At 48.2% G+C, this 21661-nt stretch overlaps 1 protein-coding gene across 1 annotated transcript; it reads right to left on the bottom strand.

The window, feature by feature from the left end:
- Nucleotides 1-1453: 1453 nt before the first annotated feature.
- Nucleotides 1454-21376, bottom strand: LMAN2 (lectin, mannose-binding 2). The gene is made up of 8 exons (XM_004679262.2): nucleotides 20947-21376; nucleotides 20656-20774; nucleotides 7995-8112; nucleotides 7313-7392; nucleotides 6982-7143; nucleotides 6783-6897; nucleotides 3195-3314; nucleotides 1454-1734 (listed from the first exon to the last, which is right to left on the bottom strand). Exons 1-8 carry the CDS (start codon nucleotides 21137-21139, stop codon nucleotides 1574-1576), a joined length of 1068 nt encoding a protein of 355 aa, XP_004679319.1. The 5' UTR covers nucleotides 21140-21376; the 3' UTR covers nucleotides 1454-1573.
- Between the last annotated feature and the right edge of the window lie 285 nt (nucleotides 21377-21661).

Consider the following 21661-nt stretch of genomic DNA (forward strand, 5'->3'; position numbering starts at 1 on the left):
AGGAATCCAAGGCCACGGATGGCAAAGCTGTGGCTGTGCAGGTGTGGGGCATTCTAGGCACCAGGCCTCAGCTCTGCTGTCCATGTGGACAAGGCACCACCTCCAGGGGAGAGGGTCAGGGGGGTGGCGCTGCCCAACTGGGGGGACTTCCAGTGTCCACATATTTAAGTGTCGAGCGAAACATTAAATAGACTGTATTGAAGAAGTAACTTTATTGCAGCGAAGTGGACAATGTTTGTTATTACGCTTCATAAACAGGTCCCCAGGCCCACGTGAGGGACCCCTCTGCGGCCTCTCACATGCTGGAGCTCAGACCTAAGCTCTCACGTGGTGCCGGTAGCAAGGAGTGGTGTGAGCGCACAGGCGACGCTGGGCAGGGGGAGCAGGTTCGTACACTGATGGAGTCCGGGGAGCGGGGCTCATGTGGAGGGGGAATATACATGCCCACTCCTCCCACCGTGTCTAGGACATTCTCTACCATGAGCATCGACTGCTAATGTGAGCTACAAAAGCCAGGCTGCAGGAGGTAGAGTCATTCCTATTTGAAGATGGAAGTGTTATTGAGTGGGAAGATACTGAAGAGGTGAGACCACCAACGCAGGAAGGTTCCCAAGGAGGCAGGGCTGGGCTGGGAGCCTGGGCGTGGCACCAGAGTAGATGGCTACGCTGTCCCATGGGCCAGGCACTGAGGGCCAGGTGGAGAGGACTGGAGGAAGCGACCAGCAGGGAGAACCATGGCTGGTGCCTGCTGGTGGAGCTCTCTGGCCAGACCATCATCAGTGCCCCAGGCACCCCGAGGGAACACCACTACTGACCTTAGCCTGGCCTTCTGCACCTCATTTCTTCAGGTCATGCTGGAGCCCCTTAGTCAGAGTCCCTAGAGTCCCCTCTGGCTACAGTCACAAGCCTGCAGGGGCCCACGGCCCCCCGCTGAGGCCCAGGGCACTGGGAGACAGCCAAGCGTCCCATCCCCACGGCCCCACTGCTGCCTCACACCAGACAAATTTTGCCAGACCTCTGAGAGCCGGAAGGTTGGACAAAAGAGAAAAAAGTCCCTCAGAAGAGTCACACAGCTAAGGTTGGTTATTTTACTTTATTTCGCAGTCACACTCTGGGCCCCAGAGAATTGCTCCTCCAATCTCACCTGAGGGTCTGATGGGAAGGAACTCAGAGGGGGAGCGTGAAGGCCTGGGTCTCCCACTTGGCCTCCTCTTCTGCCACACACCACAAAGTACAGAACAGTATTGCCTTGTGTCCTCAGGCGCGCACCCCAGTGTGCACGGGGAGTCTCCAGTGTTCAACATCTCCCACGGGCCTCGACCAACTCCAAGTACAGGCCCCCAGCTCCCAGGATGCTGGCTACAGGCGAGCGCCTCTACCCCCAGCTCTGGGGACACCAAACCTTTCTTCCCCAGCCCTGCAGCTTCCCCTGCTGGGCAAGAAGCAAATGTACGAAAATACTTTAATTATTTCTTTGAAACAGTTAAGAAATAAGGTCGTCTTATTTTTCTTTTACAATCCCAGTTAAAAAAAAAGTTCACATTCATCCGGCCCTGCGCCAAGCGCCGGCTGCTCAGTAGAAACGCTTGTTCCTCTCCTGCCGTTTCTGGAACACCACGGCTCCCACCACAGCGCACACGATGATGCCCAGGAGCGCGCACAGCAGCAACAGGAACACCCGCCAGCCCGTCAGGGGCCCGCTGCGGAAGTTCCCCGTCGGGTCGTCCACATTGTCTGAGGGAGAAGAAAGAGCAAAATGAAGCAGTGAAAGGCATGTGGGCCCGTGGGGTCGGGGTTGGGGGGGCGGGTGTGGGTCCAGCAGGCCAGTCAGGCAGGAACACAGCCCACAGCCACCCTTAGAGTACTCACACTGGCAGTGGAGGGCAGGGCAGTCCGCGGGCACCAAGGTCCTCAGGATGGAGGCCAGTGCCTTCTGCTACAAGAAGCCCTCGACCACCCAGGGGAGGCCCAGGACCTGCCTTCACAGCCTGCCCTGCCCAGCAGAGGTCTAAGGTCCCCATCTGGAGAACCAAGGCCCTGGTAAAGGCTGCCTAGACGTGCACCTGGAGAACTCAGTGACTCCCGGGAGGGTCTTTCCCACGTCCTAGGTCCCCACAAACTGCCCACTACTCCAGCCACACCACCACTCTGCCCACTAACATTGGTGACCTGTATCACACACAGTAATCATGACCGTGGGGGACGTGGAGCCTGTATGCTAAGTAAGAAAGTAAGTCTCTCCAGCTCACCAGGCTGTGGGTGGAGGGACTGGGGTTTGGACTCAGTCTACTTGCCCTGCACAGCCCAGACCCTGAGCCACAACAGCCTTCCACTCTTGCACTGTGGGGTCCCCTCAGGCTTCCTTGCATTCAGGCCTCAGCCCCTGGACCTCCCTCTCAGGTTGCCTGCACACCAGTCACAGCCTGCTGATGTCCTCCCTTCCTGAAAGGTGACCAAGGAGGCCTTCACCACCCTGTGCAACAAGAACAGCCACCAATGGAACCCGAGCCCCTAACAGGTGCTCACCGTGTGCTGCTGAGCCTCTGGGTCCCACAACACCCGATGCCCACTCCTTTTCCTCGACTACCAGGGACAGCATCCAGCACACTGCAAACAGTGCTCTATGGCAGGATGTGTTTGGTCCCCAAAATGTTGAAAAACAACATGGACCTGAAAAAGCTGAAATGGCCTACTGAATCCTGCTCATACCGCACATGGTGGCTTGGCGCTGAGCAACAGCTACACCCTCTCCTACCCTGCTCACTTCATTCACGTGCCAGGCCTGTATGCATGACTTGGGGGCTCTTAGTATGGACTTCAGCAGAACTCTTGCTCTGTCAGGACAAAGTGGTGATTAATTCGTGTGAAGAGAAAAGCCCAGGCTTTGAGTTTTATGAAAAGGCAAAACCTGCTTTTACCTCTTCAGAGCCCAGGAAACGTGAGGATTTAGCTTCCCTTGACCAAGGGGCCAGATCTATTTTCCATACATTTACTGAGACCCTGCCCAGCCTGTGTCAATGTCATCTACACCACCAAACTGCCCACTGTCCCAACACTGAGGACAGCACCACTGCTCACCCATCTACTCCTCAGCGCTTTTTGCTGAGTAAGAGCCCAGGCCACAACCATAACCGGACCAATCAGGCCCTGATGAATCAGGGCCACTTGTCAGCCACCTGGGCCGAGGCATGTACCTTTGGGAGACTTGAGGAAATTGACACTGGGCTCAATCTTGGTCCAGTCAATGTTCTCCTCATCAGGCGTGTGCTCCACCATTAGCTGGAACAGCTTCATAGAGATGATGTCATGATTGTCTGCAGAACAGAGAATAGCTTGTAAGGGGCCTGGCACACTGCCCCTGTCCAACCCCAGAGGGATTGTTCAGTCATGAGAGCGGAGACCAATGCTCATAGCCTTCGCCAAGCCTATTTTCTTCTCCATGACCTCCAGTGGGCACTATTCCAGAATATGACTCTTGAGAGGAGACAGGTGGAGAGAATAAAGCATAGATTTTACATCAAAAACTCCCAGATGTACACAATGAGATACCACTTCACCCCACATCTTAAACAACTAGCAACATCCTAAAACAACTAGCAACAACAAATGTTGGTGAGGATGTGGAGAAAAAGGAACTCTCCTGCACTGCTGGTGGGAATGCAAACTGGTCCAACCACTATGGAAAGCTGTTTGGAGGTTCCTCAAACTGCTAAACATGGAGCTTCCCTACGGCCCAGCAATCCCACTCCTAGGTATCTACCCAAAAGACACAAAAACACTGATTCTCAAAGATACCCCCATGTTTATTGCTGCTTTATTGACAATTGGAAAAACATGGAAGCAGCCCAAATGCCCAAAAGTAGATGACTGCATTAAAAATATGTGGTACATATATACAATGGAATATTACTCAGCAACCAAAAAAGATACCCATTCCTTTTGCAGCAACATGGATGGAGCTGGAAGAGATCATGCTTAGGGAAATAAGCCAGAAAGAAAAAGAAAAATACCGGATGGTTTCATTCATAGAAGGGGCATAAAGGACCAGAGGGGAAAGAAAATAATAACAACTATATACCAGAGACATTTTAGGGGGGTAGAGTGGGGAATGGGATCAAAAATGGGGGTGTGTGGGAGTACACAGGACTATGGTGAAGGTACACGGGTGATTTGGTAATGGGAAGCCCACGTGGATTACAACTGAGATGCAAAAAGGCACAAAAATGATGTAAAAACAAACTATGTTATTAAAAAAAAAAACTCCCAGATGTAAAATCACAGGTCCGCTGCCCTCTTTGACACTTAGCTTCCTTGTTGGTAAATCAGGGTTAATGACCTTCATCCTGCACAGTATCAAGGCAAGTAAATGAGGTGGAAAATGTGCCACCAGGCAGACAGTCTTACTTGAACATGGATCTAGATACTGTTCCAAGGCTGCTTAAGCCCCAGCCTCCCGAGGGGGGGCTGCCGGACGGTGCTGTCAGAGGCCCAGGAACAGCGCTGAGATGAAGGCTCAGGGGAGGTCAGGCTCCACTGAATAAGCGAGGGAGAGAAGCTCTGCCAGACACCCACTGATGATCCCACTTCTCAGATCGGGAGCTCAAGCTCAAGACAGGGTGTCAGTGAGCCTGACCCCAGCGCTCACCTCTTTAGCTGACTAGAACGTGAGGAAAGGCTTAGTTTAAGATGGAGTCTGGAAAAGGGGGAGCCTAAAGGCTGTCTGTGCCCCGCAGTGCCTGACAGCCAGGGTGCACAGCGCCTGAGCAAAGACAAGGAGGGACTTGAGTCAGACTGCAGCCCTCATCTGCACCCTTCCGGGTGAGCCTGGAGTTGCCCCTTCAACTCTCAAATTCCCAGCAGTGTCGGCTGTTTGAGGGGGACAGGGAGAAACACCAGGTAGCCACTCGGCGCAGCAGCTGCCAGTCACAGCGCCACGCACAGACACCTCCGGCACTCTTCACCTGGACTCTCCGGTGGCCTCACGGACCTCCCATCCACCTGCCACTGCTCTGCTCTGCTCCCAGGACCATCATGCCATAAGCTGAAATACTGTTAGGTAAAACTCCAAAACAGGCTGTGGTGGAGCCACAATGAAACAACTAGCGACGCTAATACTATTTACATTAGCTAAGTTGTGGAAACAACTTAAGTGCCCAAGGACAGCGGGGTGGGTTAGAAAAATGTGACACATTTTACTACTCAGCTAGTAAAAAAGATGAACCCTTGTCACCTGATACAACACTGGTGGAACTGAAAGGGCTCAGTGAGATCAGGTGAAGGGGACAGCAAGCACAAGAGGGCCGTACTGAACCGAGAAGAGCAAAACTAAGGCTCAGGCAGAGCCACGCCAATAACAAACCCAAGAAATCTGACTGCAAAACTGACACAACCAGGAAGGGAGGGTGGCGGGAAGGCAAGGGGCCCAATGGGCACGGGGGCGGCCAACTGGGGCTTTGCTGGTGGACATGGTGTGGACACGTACATCTGTAGAGTTTTGAACTTATAAACCCTGAAACAAATACGATGATATAAACCAACTTTGTCTCAGTAAACATAGTCAGGAAAAAAAAGTAACATTAGCTGTGCTGCCACAGGGAAGGATTTTTCCTCCCAGAAGTCTACTAACTATGTACCGTGAATCCATGGATTAGATTTTCTATGAACAAAAATCACAAGACACAACTATCCTCGTGTGCCATAAATTATCAATTGTCTGTGATGGAAAAAAAAAAACCAGACTGGCAACAAGATGGTGATTACTGAAGTGGGTAACAGGGCTGAAGGGCTTGAGACCATCTCCTCACCGGGGTTGCAATGGGATTTTCAGGTCCCCGATGGCACATGGGCTAGAATGCAGCACTGCGTAGCTACAGCCACTTCAGTGTAAGTTCGATTCCCCTGCCCCAAGCTGACCCACATGCCGTGGCAGACCTCTCCTGACCCGCCTACTACTCCCCTCAGCAGTGTACTTCGTGGATCTGCCTGTTCTGTTCCCCACTCTGTCTCTGGTGAAGCCTCTCGCCGCCCCTGCACCTCTGGCCTATACCCCAGTTCTGTATGCATAAATAAATAAAAATCGTAAAACACACACACACACACACACACACACACACACAAACCAATGGGATTTTCATAGTAAATAGGCAGTCCAGGGGTTAACTATATGCAGGCACTCTGGTCAGGGGAGGCTTCTGGACAGTGGCTGGAGGACAGGCCCTGGTCCAGCCTGGTAATCAAGCCCTCTGTAGGTGTCCCCATATTGCTTCCTGATTCTGGTCAGGACTGGCCCAGGAAGTCAGGGAAGACACTGAGTGTAGCCTGGAGGAGCTGAGGGCAGGGTGTGTCTGCGAACAGCTGGAGGCAATGTAAATTGTGGGGGTGTGGGGTGGGAACCAACAGGGCCTGACTGACCCCTGCTGGGATAGATGGCTCCTGGACTTAAGAGAGAGGTGGTAGCAGTGAGGCCTCAGTCAGCTTTAATGGCCCTCTGGCTGAGCCAGGGAGGCGTAGGATCCAGCACAGAAGGGGAGTGCCAGTCAGCCCAAGTGAGAAAAGATGGTGGCCTCAACTGGGGGTAGAGGAGGGACAAGCAGCAGCCTGCTGTGTTGTGAAGACAAAGTCAGCAGGACTTGCCAGTGGATAAGAAGGTAGGACAGAGGCAAAGAGAGCCCAGGAGCCCTCGGGGCATAGATGCTGACAGACACAAGGAGAAAAGAAACCATGTGGCAAGCTCCTGCCAGGGCAGGGGCAACCAAGAGCAAGCTGCTCAGTCCAGCACTCACCAGACAGGTCGCCAGTGCCGGCTGACGCGCCGAAGTAGTAGCCAGTGGGCAGGCGCACACCAGTGATGTCGATGCAGTTCTTCCACTCGTTTTTGTCCTCCAGGTCAGTCATCACCTGCAGCCGGCCAGCAGGTCAAGGGCGCGCCAGGCATGAGGCCACCCTCCCGCTTCCCTGAGCCCCTGCAGAGCCAGCGCTCACCGTCAGGCGGCCCCGGGAGTAGCGCACGGCCAGGAAGGTGTCGTGCTCGCGGTTGCGGAAATCGGCAGTGCAACCTGCCAGCTCAGTCCAGCGGCCGTCCTTGCTGTGGTCGTAGGACAGGGAGCCATTGTTCACCATCACCGAGATGTACGGGAACACGCGCTGAGACCGAGACACTGGTTACTCCATGGCTGCTGGGTCTGTGGGGGCAGCAGGGGCCCCCACCGCCCTGATCCCTACGGGCTCCAACTGTGCCAGGACTTGGGGGAAGTTCAGGGGCCCAGCCTCTAGCCTACCCTGTCCTGCTCTGAGGGCAAGAGCAGGCACCTACCTCTGTGGTATCATCGTTGGGATATGTGTCCAGGAAGATGGCTAAGCCATGGAAGTTGTCTTTGCTTCCAAACACAGGACCTGGAATTAGAGGGAGATGCTATGGTAATGGGAGAAGCGAGCTGTCCTGCAGGAGGTCAAGTAATGCCAGGGTGGGTGGGAGAAAAAGACTCAACCCATGGTGAGGAAAGAGTAGAGGTCTTGGAGGGAGCAGTCCTCGGGGGGCCACGAAGAAGACTAAAGTTTGAAGCCTCAACTATGAGGGAACAGCTAGTGGCTATGAGTTGAAGCATCAGGTGACAAGGTGGAACCCAGCCTGTGAAAAGCAGGTAGCTACACAGGAAAGGCCCCACATTCTCAACCAGGACCTGGCAATTGCCTGCCACATGCCAGAGACGAAAGCCTGTAGGCTTTGCAGATCACACAGCCTTCCTATTTTTTGCTTTTAAACGGTAACTTTCTAAAACAGCAAAATGACACAAAGCATTGGTACAAGACCAGGCCACACTGGGGTACAGAACTGAGCTGTGGGATCCAGCTGCCCTTCTGCCTGAAGGGACATTCCTCTCACCAGCAGGCCCTGAGGTCCCAGGTTTCTGAAGAGAAGGAGCGACACCCTAAGCGAAGGTGCAGAGAGGCGGGTCCCTGCGTGCGGAACTACCATCCACATCAGCACCTCTCACCTGGCACCAGGCGGTCCCGGGTATACCACAAGGCGATGCCGTCTCCATGGAGATTCTTTTTCCCTACACCGTGGACTTTGAAGTGGACGTGCATCTCCCAGTCCTTGAGGAAGCAGGGCTGGAAGAAGAGCCAAGGGGGATGCTCAGAACCCTGGGACCTTGCCAACAGCTGGAGGTGACCCAGCACAGGGTATCTTCCCCACCAAGACAGGACACTTAAAACAGGACTGAAGGCAGTGGGGGTCAAGCAAACAGACCTCCCGAGCATTCCTGACAGGAGGGAGGGAGCTGCTGAGCCTTACAAGTGAGGAGAGGAGGCAGTACAGGGTTCCCAGGGCCTGAGTCCAGCCAAGAGGCTCTAGCCCCCACTAGGATGATTCGCTTTCCTCTCCCTCTCCACTGCTCCTGTTCCGGTCCTGGGATCTGTGGCAGGATAACTAACCTGCTTGAGCAAGAGCATTTTAGAAAAAAGTAAAACACATTAAAAAAAAAAGAAAGAAAAAAGTAAAACACATTCACAGACAAAAGAACTTGTCTACAACGGTTAAGCGGATGGCCCAGGTCTATCTGACTTGGAAACGTCTGCTCAGCATTCTCCACCTTCAAGTTTTTCACACAAACAGAACCAACTCCCTGCTGGCCTCCCAGGCCAAAGTCTCCCTGTGAAGCCAACCTTTAAACCGAGGGGCCTGAGCCACTCCAGGCCCTAGGACCACCTGCCTCCCTTGCAGTCTCAATATGGCCTCAGCATGGTGGTGACACTGGGGACAGGAGCATGGGCCTTTGGGCCACCATGATGTGAGAGAAGGCGGAGGCTCCCCAGCAGCCATGAACATAGGATGGGGATTTGGGCACCACCCACAGCCAGGAACAGCCAGGTCTTAACCACCAGGAAGTTGCTCATGAAAACTAAAGTGTCGACACATACCCTGACAAGAATTCACTTAGGGGAAGTCTGTAGCGGGGTGTGTGAGCAAGAGAATAAACAAAGGCCCCGCAGAGGGCAAATTAAAACCAGGTATTGTTGACCTACTAGCTTAACAGCTGTGGAAAAGAACATTAATGTCAACATGGCCAAGGCTGGAGAGCCGGATGCACCCTCAAACCACCAGGGGACAGGGACTGCTCCAAGCTCATGGGGGCAACCCAGCCACCGCAGCTTTTTAACAGAACCAGGCAGGTCTGGTTCTGCACTTACACTTAAAGGAATCAAATATTCTACGAGAGGAATGAAATTGCAAAACAGCACCAGTGCACCTCCTTACTTTTGGGAAAAAAGTTATCAGTACATGTGTAACGAGAGAAAAAATAAAAGGAACATGAGCCAACACTGATAATGGGTGACTTTGGGACGGGAACTAACAATGGCGAGAGAATGTGTACTTTCTATGTTTGATGTTCGTATAATGAATATATCCTGTCTGTAATCAAAGCCACACAAATTAAGGTTGATTAGACTATGCCCCAGTATGAGCAATCTGGTTTTTTCAGTCCTTGAGCCATCACCAGTGTTCCAGCTCTTGGCACCAGGAACCCAAACCATGAGCCCCAGTCCCAGGGCACACACAGAGCTAGCAGGGACCTGCATGACAGCTTGCGAAGTGTGACAGCTCAGCCTTCCCAATTCTTGACAGTTCACTGGCTCTGGGAGAAGCTGCAGATTGAGCCTCTGAGAGAAGGGGCAATGGAGAGAACAAGCATCAAGGACAGACAGATAAGGAACCCACAGTCCAAGGCCTGTGGGGGAAGGGGAGGGTGGAAGTCCCAGTGAGCCAAGGAACAATCCAGAAGTAGGGAGGGAAGAGAAAAGCCCTCCCAGGGGTGGTGGCTGAGCTTTGAGTCTTCAATCCTCGAAACTGGAATGAAGGGCTCTTCCAGACCTTAACTTTTACTATAATTTTACAAATATATTATGTGGCACACAATAAAAACAAACAGAAACAAACAAACAAAAAAAAACAGGCATGTGAAAAGACAAGATACGAATAAAACTAGAGTAAGGAAGAAAGGAAAGAAGGGAGGAAAAGAGGGAACAGGAGCTCCAGGTATTATCCAAGGAGGTATGAAACAGTTTAAAAAATTGGTTTTTTTTTTAATCGCACTACAAAAAAAAAAATCCAGAACCAAATAGAGTAACAGCTGAAAGTAACCATATTAATGGATAGGTTTAACACACATTAAAAACAGATGAGGACAGAATTAGTGAACGCAAAGCCAGAAGGTAGTGAAGGAATAGCTCAAGAGATAGCTAAACACTAAAATTGATTCAGGGCCCTTCCTGGTGGCACAATGGGTTAAAGTGCAGCACTGTGAAGCTTGCTGCAGCCACTTCAGCACAAGTTCAATCCTAGGCCAGGGAGGTGACCCACATGGCGAGGCAGACCTCTCCTGACCAACCCGCTGCTCCCCTCAGCAATGTACTTTGTTAATCTGCCTGTTCTACCTTCTGTTCTGCCTCCGGTGAATCTTCTCACTCTCCCTGCACCTCTGGCCTATACTCCAGTTCTGTATGTATAAATAAATAATCTTTAAAAATAAATTAAAAAAAAGAATGAAAATGAAATTAAGACAGTTTCAGACAAACAAAAAACTTCAAACTGTCTTTGAGTCTTCAAGGAAAAGAAAAATGATCCAGATCCAAATAGAAGATCAAAGAACTCAAGAAGAATGAAGAGCAACAATCTAAATAAATACTACTGAATAAAACGATAATGTTTTATGTGACTTAAAGTGGAAAAGTTAAAATAAATGACATCAGGATAAATGGGATGCAAGTGTCCTTGTGTTGTCCAGGAAAAAAAGTAGGCAGTGTTAAGACTTTTTGTTAAAACATAATGTTTTTTTTTTTTTTTTAGGGAGCCCTCAGGGACCGTTTGGATTCTCAGGGTGGTCGGATTCTGCCGAGCCTGCCGAGCCTGCCGGGAGTGCAAAAGGAACAGTCTCCTCTTCATATATCTTTGAAATAAGATTAGTTCTATGGGTTTTTTTTTTTTTTGTCTTAAAACATAATGTATTTTTAATCTTCAGAGTAATCACTAAATAATTGGGAAATAGGCACATAACTTTCATGCTAGCAGAAGCAGAAAGATGGAATAAAAATGAACCAATCAAAAGAAGTCAACACTGGAGAGAAAAGTGAACAGAAAACAGACAGTACAAATGGAAATTCAGTAATAGTAAGATGCACCCAAAACTTAATAAATACAATGGAAAATGTTGGGTAACAAAACAAAACGTAAGAGTAGATAGGGTTTCTCTGTAGTCTTTCTTACAACTGCCTTCAAATCCCCAATAATATGAGTAAAAAGTTTAATCTAGGAAGTAAAGGACTGGGGCTCTTTGGTGGCACAAGGGATTAAGTCTCAGTACCATGAAGCTGTCAGAAGCTGCTTCAGCATGAGCTTGATCCCCAGCTAGGGAGGTCACTCACCCGCCACAGCAGGCTCTCTTGTCTTGCCTGCTGCTCCCCTCAGCAGTGTTTATTTCAGTGGATCTGCCTGTTCTGCTCCCCTCTCTGTCTCTAGTGAATCCTCTCACCCCCAGCACCTCTAACCTGTACCCCAATTCTTGTTATAGAAATTTAAAAGAAAAAAAGGATCAAAGACTTAACACTTAAGAGCTAAAGCTACATAAAACTCTTAGAAGAAAATAGGAAATCTTTACAACATTAGACTTAGAAGATTTATTGGATACAATAGCTAAGTACGTGCAAAAACAAATATAAATTAAGGCAGATTTTTTTCCTTAGCTGAGGTATAGTTGTAGGGAGAATTAAATCAGAATAGTGTGTAAAAAGTTTCCTATCTAGTAGTTTCTGTATGTCAGAGGTTTAGAGGGCTCTAAACAAACCAATGAAGTCATTCCTGCAGCAAGTGCTTTTAACTACTTGACTAAAGATCAAATATCCCTTTGTGAGATGGCCTTTAGCTACTTAGCTTATGGGTATAAACTTCTGATATTACACTTTCTATCAACCAGAATTATTTAAGCAAGAGTATGTAAAAGGCCATGAGGGAAGCCCCAAACACTAATCTTTTAAATAAAGTCTGCCCCACTGTTAATGTTTCAAAAGAAAAAAAAAATTTGAAAAATTGAGAACATCAGCATGAAAACACAACTCAAGAATATTTCCAAATTACATATCTGATAAGGTATTAATATCCAGAATATAGTGACTCCTCAATATCTCTACTCCATCCCCACCCCCTTAATATCTTGACTGAGTTCTTAGAAACTTCAACTTGAGCAAAAAACAGGTCCTGGAATAACTTCACTTAAGTTTGTCAGCTGAAATTTTTTCCTCTCTCATCAATCTTACAAGGACCTGCTGAATGTAAAGAGCTCCTAAAACTCAACAACAAAAACACCCAACTCAAAAGTGAACAAAGACTTAATAAAGACATTTCTCCAAAGATAAACAAATGGTCAAAAATAGCACATGGAAAAAAGCTTGGGATCATTAGTCAGCAGGGAAATGCAACCAAACCACCCTGGGATAGCATTTGATACCCACTAGGTTGGCTGTTACCAAAAAAAAAAAAAGAGAGAGAGAGAGAGAGAGAATAGAAAATAACAAGTGTGGGTAAGGATGTAGAGAAATTATGTGTGTGTAAAATGGGTAGTCACTGCAGAAACAGTTTAGTGGTCTTCAAAAAGTTAAAAATAGAATAATCGCTCCCAGAAATTCCACTTTCTAAGCACATGTCCAAGAAGTGAAAGTGGGGAGTCAGACACCCAGTACTGCCGTGCTCAACGAAGCATTACAGAAGCCAAAAGGCAGAGAAAACTCAAGTGTCCATCAGTAGATGAATGGAGAAACAAAATGTACTGCCCCCCCACAAACACGTGACTGTCATAAAAAGGTAAACCATGAAGACATTACGCCAAGTGAGATAATTAAGACACAAATATTCTGTGATTTCATTTATATATGCAATAGTCAAATTCAGAGACACACAGTAAAACGGCTGCGTCTAGGGACTGGGAGAGGTGGGGAGGGCAAGTTTGTGTTAATGAGTACAGTTTTCAGTCTGGGAAGATGAGGAAATTCTGCAGGTAGATGGGGTAGCTCAATAATGTGAAAGTATTTAATGCCACTGAATTGTACATCTAAATATGGTCAGTTACATTTTTTATAAAAAGATTTGTTTATTTATGCATATAAGAACTGGGGTACAGGCCAGTGGTGTATGAGGGGAGAGCATGAGAGGATTCCCTGGAGACAGTATGAGAAGCAGAGCTGGGAGAATGACTGAAATACACTGCTCAGGGGAGCAGTGGGCAAGACAGGAGAGGTCTGCCATGCCATGTGGGTCACCTCCCTGGCTGGGGGTCACACTCGTGCTTCAGTGGCTGAGGACAGCTTCATAGTGCTGTGCTTTAACCCACTGAGCCACCAGGGAGGGTCCTCAATTACATGTTTGTATATTTTGCCATGATCAAAAAAAAAATGGAAAATTTAATTTTCTTTCACATGCGTAGACATAATCATAACTCATTTTCTGCTGGCCATTACGTTAAAAAAAATCTGTCTCCATGCCGATGAGTATCTCAATGGTTTCATAAATTAAATGATATAAAAATACAAAGGCTTAAAATGGTAAACCTTGTTATCTGTGTTTTTTTTTTTTTTTTAAAAGATTTATTTATTTGTACATACAGAACTGGGGTACAGGCCAGAAGCTCAGGGGCGGCGAGAGGCTTCACCAGAGACAGAGTGGGGAGCAGAACAGGCAGATCGACGAAGTACACTGCTGAGGGGAGCAGCGGGCGGGTCAGGAGAGGTCTGCCACGCCATGTGGTCACCTCCAGGGCAGGCGGGAATTGAACTCATGCGGAAGCGGTTTTAGATTCTCAGTGCTGTGCTTTAACCCGCTGCGCCACCAGGGAGGGCCACTTGTTATCTGTGTTTTACCACAATAAAAATAAGCAAAATAATCCCCAGAAGTCTAATTATATGTCGTGACAAGAGAGAACACTAAAACAGACACAAGGAAAAGGACAGAGGAAGGTCTGGCTCACAATGGGCAACCAAAAGTAAGCTCATAGCTACACCAACCACGCTGTGTAGAAGGAGACTCTTCCAAATGAGACTCCACTTACCGTGAAGATACAATAAAACTCATTTTCTATCTTAACCTAATTTGACTTCAAAATGCATTAAGCAGACGCTGACAGAACTACAAAGACAAATCCAAACCCAGAAAGTTAACACACCTCTTTTAGTGACTGAAGAAAAGAAGACAGAAGTGTCAGGAAGGATTGAACTCAACCTTCAACTTGATCTAAGGGTCCAGGGCACACTGCACTCATGCAGCGGAAAACTGAATTCTTTGCACAGACACACACTGCACCGCAAAAGACCTGCCCGAAAGGTCAGCAGACCTTCAGCAGTCCCTGATGCTGATGAAACTAGATACCAATAACAACAATCTTTATGACTAGAAAAGCCATCATAGAGTTGAAAAAAATATTTATTATCTCTCACTTAGACAAAAGTCAGCACAGAAACCAGGTTTCAAAGTGTCTCTCCGGAGCCCAGGGTATCTGAGAACAAGACCTCAGGTAAGAGCTGCGGTGAACTGTGCCTTCTGGCTTCCAGGAGAGGGAGGTTAGGAATGGGGGCCTGGGAAAAGGAACCCTACTCTCACCCCTGCAAGTGTCCCTGCATGTTCGCAGGGAGATCAGTTTCAGGAAAGAGTACACCAGGAAGTTCAAGACACCAGAATCTCCAGGCCCTAAAAAGTCTCTGCGGAGAAAAAGGAAGTCTCCTGCACTGCTGGTGGGAATACAAACTAATACAACCACTATGGAAAGCTGTTTGGAGGTTCCTCAAACTGCTAAAAATGGAGCTTCCATATGACAAGCAATCCCACTCCTAAGGATCTACCCAAAAGACAGAAAACACTGATTCAAAAAGACACCTGCATCCCCATGTTTATTGCTGCTTTATTTACAATAGGAAAGACATGGAAGCAGTCCAAATGCCCAAAAGTAGATGACTGGATTAAAAAGATGAAGTACATATACACAACGGAATATTACTCAGCCACCAAAAAAAAAGAAACACATACCTTTTGCAGCAACATGCGTGGAGCCGGAAAAGATCATGCTTAGTGAGAAAAGCCAGAAAGAAAAAGAAAAATACCAGATGGTTTCACTCATAACAAGAGTATATATGACCAGGGGAGAAAATAATAACGAACAACTATATACCAGAGACATTTTACGGGGGTAGAATGGGGAATGGGATCAAAAATGGTGTGGGGAGGGAAGTGCACGGGACTATGGTGATGACACACAGGTGATTTGGTGATGGGAAGCCCACAGGGATTGCAAGTGAGATAGAAAAATGAACAACATTTTGTAAAAATAAACTATTCTACTATTAAAAAAAAAGTCTTCATGGGGCAGATGGAAAACTAGAACTAGAACAGAAGACCAGGATACAGACAACATGAAGACGAAAGAGTTGAAGCAGGTGAGGGACAGGTTGGAAGTGACATACAAAGCTCTTGGGACGGGGTAGGGGGTGGGGGACAGACTGTACTGTGGCTCTGGCTCTCTACCCTGCTGCGCAGCACAGCCACCTGGGGAGCTCAGAAGTCTTGGTGTCCTGTGCATCACCAGACCAACTTTACAGTTCCAGACCATTCTACAATGAGATGGTTTCCACTCTTTGCTTACAGCACAGTGGCAAGCACAGCTAATCCAAGGGTCAGCTGATACATCAGAACACTTTGATGAACAATCGCAACATTACTTGGGGTTTATAAACCAAAAGCAGTTCAAAATACTGGGTAACCTTGCTGTAACAAAATGCCCTGCACTCTATCTGCTATTTATTGACTGAAGCAGTTTCTCAGTGCTCACCACATGAAAACAGAGAGCAAAGTAATGCCAAAGCATGCTTCATTCTGATGACATGCACCCATCCAGAGGGTGGGGGGGGGGGGGACATACATTCAGCTATATTTCTTTTTTAAAAAAACATTTATTTATTTATGCATACAAGAACTGGCATACAGGCCAGAAGCATGGTGGGGGTGGGGGGATGGGAGGGAGTAGGAGGATTCACCAGAGAGTAGGGAACAGAACAGGCAGATGTACTGAAATACACTGCTGAGGGGAGCAGCATGTGGGACAGGCAAGGTCTGCCACGCCATATGGGTCACCTCCCTGGCCAGGGATTTAACTTGTGCTGCAGTGGCTGCAGACAGCTTCACAGTGCTGGCCTGTTGTGCCAACAGGACTGCATTGCAATCAATTTACTTTTGATAATTATTCAGAGATTGTGTAATGTGATATATTTTTTTAATCTATTGTGTACTAATTATTATAGTAAGTCCAAAGGAAATACTAAAACTCAGTTCAAGATCCAAAGAACATTAACATTACACACATTTTTGTTACATATATGAGGTTAACCAGTAAGAGATTTGCAGGTCTCCCTGGTGGCACAAGGGGTTAAGCGCCGCATTTTAAAGCTATCAACATGAGTTTGTCCCTGACCAGGGAGGTGACCCACATATGGTGGCAGACATCTCCGGCCTCACCCACTTCGCTCCTCAGCAGTGTATTTCAATCAATCTACCTGTTCTGCTTCCCCCTCTCTCTGGTGAATCCTTCCACCCTCCACACCCCAGCTCTTGTATGCACACAAACCTTTAAAAAATGAAAATAAATAGAGATTTGCAAGTATTACATATACTGTATTTAGGATAAAACTGTGTGGAAAATGTAACAAAAATATAAGTTTAATTTAAAAAAAACCTGATGTGGGCCCTCCCTGGTGGCACAGCAGGTTAAAGCGCAGCACTAAGAAGCTAAAGCTACTTCCACATGAGTTCGACCCCCACCCCGGAGGTGACCACATGGCGCGGCAGACCTCTCCTGACCCACCCGCTACTCTCCTCAGCAGTGTACTTTATTCATCTGCTTGTTCTGCTCCCCACTCTGTCTCTGGTGAACCCTCTCACCACCCCTGCACCTCTGGCCTGTACCCCAGATTTAAATAATTTTAAAAAAAAAAAAACAACAAAAACCTGACGTATAAACTTGGGCTTCATCATAGTATTTAAAAAGAAGGGGGGCCCTCCCTGATGGTACAATGGGTTAAAAAGCACAGTACTATGAAGCCATTGCAGCCACTGCAGGTAGGAAGGTGACCCACATGATGTGGCAGACCTCTCCTGTCCTGCCCACTGCTCCCCTCAGCAGTGTATTTCTGTCAATCTGCCTGTTCTGCTCCCCACTTCTGTCTCTGGTGAATCCTCTTAACCCTGCAACTCTGGTCTGTACCCCAGTTCTGAATGCATAAATAAATAGATGTTAAAAAAAAAAAAAGAAGGGACCTTCTGCTCATCTATGAATGCTTTGATAATTGCTCACAATCTTCTGTGCATAATTATCTGAGCATTTCTAGGAAAAAGACCACTGAGATTCTCAAAGGGGGTATATTCAAAACAATATTGATAACACTAACCAATACTCTGATTAGCTTCCTCATGCATGGATGAGGAGACTGAAACCCAGAGAAGCTAAATTACTTTGCTGGGGTCTTAATTCCAGCTAGTCAAAGGAGGAGCTGATGCCTAGCCTTGAACCCAGGCCATTCTCCTCCCAGAAGCCACTTAGTGATCTAAATCAAGTTATTGTCAGTAGAGGCCATTACCTCTTAACACAAAAGAAATTGCACTGATAGTAAAGTAAGCCTTAAGGTATTTGTTCTTTGCTGTGCATGAGCACTGGAACATGCTATTTATATGGTATTGCACATCCAAACAGGTGGTTCTTATATGCAAAATAAAAAGCACCCAAAGTTTGTTTAAAAAAAAAAAAATGAGGCCCTCCCTGGTGGTGCAGCAGGTTAAAACACTGCACTAAGAAGAAGCTTAAGCCACTTCCGCATGAGTTCAATCCCCGCCTGCCCCGAGGAGATCCACATGGCGTGGCAGACCTCTCCTGACCCGCCCGCTGCTCTCCTCAGCAGTGTACTTCGTCGATCTGCCTGTTCTGCTCCCCACTCTGGGTCTGGTGAATCCTCTCACCTTCCACATCTCTGGCCTGTACCCCAGTTCTGTATGAATAAATAAATAAATCTTTAAAAAAAAATGAATACCGAATGGTAATATTTAGATTCCTCTGAATACATTTAAGAGTATTTTTGCTTTGTTTTTTTTTTTTAAGATTTATTTATGCATATAAGAACTGGGGTGTAGGTGAGAGGTGTGTGGGGGGGTGATAGTATTCACCAGAGGCAGAGAAGGCAACACAGCAGACGGATCTACTGAAACACACTGCTGAGAGACGCAGCAGGCAGGGTCAGGAGAAGTCCGCTGCCCCATGTGGGTCAGCTCCCTGGCTGTCAAACTCAAATCGCAGTGGCTGGTACTTGCTTGATAGTGCTATGTCTTTAACACCTGTATCACCAGGGAGGCCTTGTTTTTATTTTTAAAGGGCAACATTTGAAACATGCTGGAAACTATGTCCTTTGCAAATATTTTAAGTAATTTTGGGTATCAGCTTATAAAAAAGTGCAAGGGGATATATGTATACATACTTTCAGCCAGTACATCAGTAAAATGTGCTTATAGGCCACTATTACAACCTCCACATGAGCCCCTAAGCCCTGCTCCAAGGGCCTTATCAGTCCCTCAGGCCTTCTCCTTGTCCTGTGCCCCAGCCAGCAGGCCCCTAGGATTCTCCTTCCAACAGGAACACTCCTTCGGTCCCCGCCCTTCTTCCCCACACCAAAGTCTTATCTCACGCTGAAAGACAGCAGGTGCTCAGGAGTGCTTGCTAATTTGGTGCCTCTCCCAGGACAGGAAGGAGGGGGATAAAAAAGAGAAAAGTCCAGAAAGCATCTCTCCAGTTCACCGAAGACAGAGGCATGATTCTTGGAAGCACTGAGTAGAGACTTAGTCTCAAGGAATTTTTCTCAGGAAACATAGGAAACACTCCTGCTGTTAAGGGAGTCCCTGCCAGACCAAATAAAAAGGTCCCTAGAACTGAATCTGGAGGTGAAGGAAAGACAAGACAATCATATTCTAAGCTGTGGAAAGCTGATGAATATAGTGCAGAATTCTCAGCCCTGTGACATAGCCAAACTATCAACAATGCCAACCACCAGCTACCTACAACTATAATTAAATTACTTGTGACTAAACCCAATTTCAAATAGTTCTAGCACTATTTGTACCTTCTTAAGGGGGGGGGGGAAGGAACCTCAGTGCTATACTGAACTCATTTCCATGAAAAATATAAGGCTACATTATCATTTTTAAAAATTAACTGAAAGCCCTAAGACAGAATAATGTGACAGACTGTGGTGACTTGGGGAAGGTAAGGTAGTTAACAAGTACTGTCTGAGTGGGTGGCACTCGAGCTGAGAGTTAACAGATGAGAAGGAATCAAATAAGCATGAAGCGCCAGAAGGCCGTGTCCCAGACTTCAGGAACAAGTGCAAAGGTCCTAAGGCAAGAAGGCAGCCAGAGAGAATGAACAAAACCAAAAAAGCGAGTGACTGGAGATGCCAGGCACCAGAGGCCAGACTGTGTAGACATAATGCACATTTACCACTTCACATAATGCACATTTACCACTTCACAGGAGACCCCAGGCTCTGAGAATCAGAACAAACACCGAAGAAAATAACTCCAGATGTCCCAGCGTAGGAGTTGCTGAGGCAGATGAGGCAACACAAGGACAGACCTAAATGGGAAAGCAGCCAGAAAGGACTAAAGGATGGAGAAAACTAAGACACAGGCCAACAGTCAGGCTGTGGAAAGGATAAAGACCAGTCAGGTTGGGGCAGGAACAGGTTCAGTTCCAAGCAGTGCCTCTGTCCAAAATTACTCCCTTTCTCCCCTCTCTTGAACTACAATATATCAATATGGAGTCTGTACAGCAGCTGGCTTGGCCACTGCTCACCTGTGCATTCCAGCTGACACCTAAGGCTTCCTGACCTTCAGAGTAAAGGTCACAGAAACTAAAACTGCCCACAAATGCAGTCTCTCCCTGGTACTCATCAACCAAGCACTGGGGGAGGGGGCTGAGTCTGCAAGTATTTCTCTGGGGTTTCCTCCACTGTCCAAGTGGAGGGGGTGAAATGTACCAAGCGGATTGCTAGGCTTGGAGATCAGAGACATGAAGTTTAAGTACTGCTTACAACCGTCTCTGTGTTAGCTCTGCATCACATCGCAACAACCTATTTATTCAAACAGCCTATTTGAACACCAAATGCTATAATGCACGTTTAGGTCAGTGTCTAACACACAGCAAAATACCCAATAAAGTCCCCAGTCATTCCCTGTACCCCACTACTGAAAGGCTTCAAAGAGCCCGTGGGCTCCACTGCTTACTGTGACTTTGGGTAAAGCACTTGCAACTAATGGTCTCAACTTCTGGGTCAGTAAAATGAAGAAGACACCACTTGATGCTGCACATGGCTTTTTAAAGAATATAATGAGGAGGATGGAAAATGTCAAGCACAGCTCCAGACACACAGTAAAGTCCAGTCATTACCTGTTATTAAGGGTGGGAGTGACCAAGATGGGGAAGGGACGCGGGGAGGGAGCACGTGCCTTCAAACCACTAGGCTGCTGAAAGACCGGAGTGATGGCTCATTAACGGTCTGCCCAGACACTTAGGAACCACTCACCTGGTGGTTCCAGATGGAACCCTCTTTGCTTCGCTCGTCCGGGGTCAGACGCACGTACTGACTGGTGAGCATCGTGCTGCCTTGGAAATCCCAGAGGGGCATGGAACTGGAACCGACCCCTGTGGGCAGAGACCGAAAACGCACGTTCTTTGTAAGGCACAGACAGGTGTGTAAAAGCCCATACCAGGCTTGGCCTTGCCAAAGGCAAGAAACCACAGGGCTGCTCAGCTCAGGAGAAAATGCGCCCCTTTCCAACCCGGTCCTGCTTGGCGCTCACGCCCCAGGCCTCACCTTGGTAAGGCTTGATGAGCGAATGCTCCCGCTTGAGGTGTTCGCTGTTGCCGTCAGTTATGTCTGAAGCCACCGGCCCCAGAAACAGGAGAAGGAGAAGTGAGGTGGGGCCAGGGCCGGGGCCGGGAAGCCCAGGCCTTCCCGGGCACCGCCGGCCCCAGCCCCAGCGCCAAATCCAGCCTTCCACCGCCATTCTCCGCTCCTCTCAGCCACTTCCGCCTAGAGCTTCCGCCTTCCGGGTGTGCCATCTAATGGCCTCCGGCCGGAAACCCTCCAACGCTAGTGTCACCGAGGAGTTAAACGCAAGGCCTCTCAGCCGAAGCGGCGACTTTTTTTTTTTAAGCTTAGCATTCCCCCCTCCCAACCCCCCACCCCCCGTCGCGTGCCTTCCCATCCCTTTGGAGACGACGAGGCAAATGTGGGCCAGCCTCAGCAGCCGTTCTAACGATCGACAAGAACCGCAGCCAATCTTGGACTAGCACGTTAGGCTTGTCGGCCAACGAGAAACCCACAGGTAGCTTGAGTCGGCTGCCGGGCGCGGGTGGTCTGCGGGACCTCTGGCGTGGAGTGAGCTGACCGGGACTGTCCTGCAGCCCTGCGCAGCAAGCCATGAATACCATCTTAACAGTGACCTTGCTCAGTCCCGGGGGGAAATGAGGCTCTGTACTGAACACGGCAGACTGAATTCCAGTCTCGCGCTGCCTCGGACTTTTAA

This window comes from Condylura cristata, unplaced genomic scaffold (genome assembly GCF_000260355.1).
Source record: "Condylura cristata isolate star-nosed mole 26May11 unplaced genomic scaffold, ConCri1.0 scaffold00008, whole genome shotgun sequence".
NCBI classification, from domain to species: Eukaryota; Metazoa; Chordata; class Mammalia; order Eulipotyphla; family Talpidae; genus Condylura; species Condylura cristata.

Bases quoted from the DNA above. Each gene is read 5' to 3' on its own strand.
- LMAN2 (XM_004679262.2), bottom strand. From the start codon at position 21,139: ATGGCGGTGGAAGGCTGGATTTGGCGCTGGGGCTGGGGCCGGCGGTGC. The intron at 7,393-7,994 runs GTGAGAGGTGCT...CTCTAATTCCAG, and splicing joins CCGGGACCGCCTGGTGCCAG to GTCCTGTGTTTGGAAGCAAA. The intron at 6,898-6,981 runs GTGAGCGCTGGC...GGCCGGCTGCAG, and splicing joins ACTCCCGGGGCCGCCTGACG to GTGATGACTGACCTGGAGGA.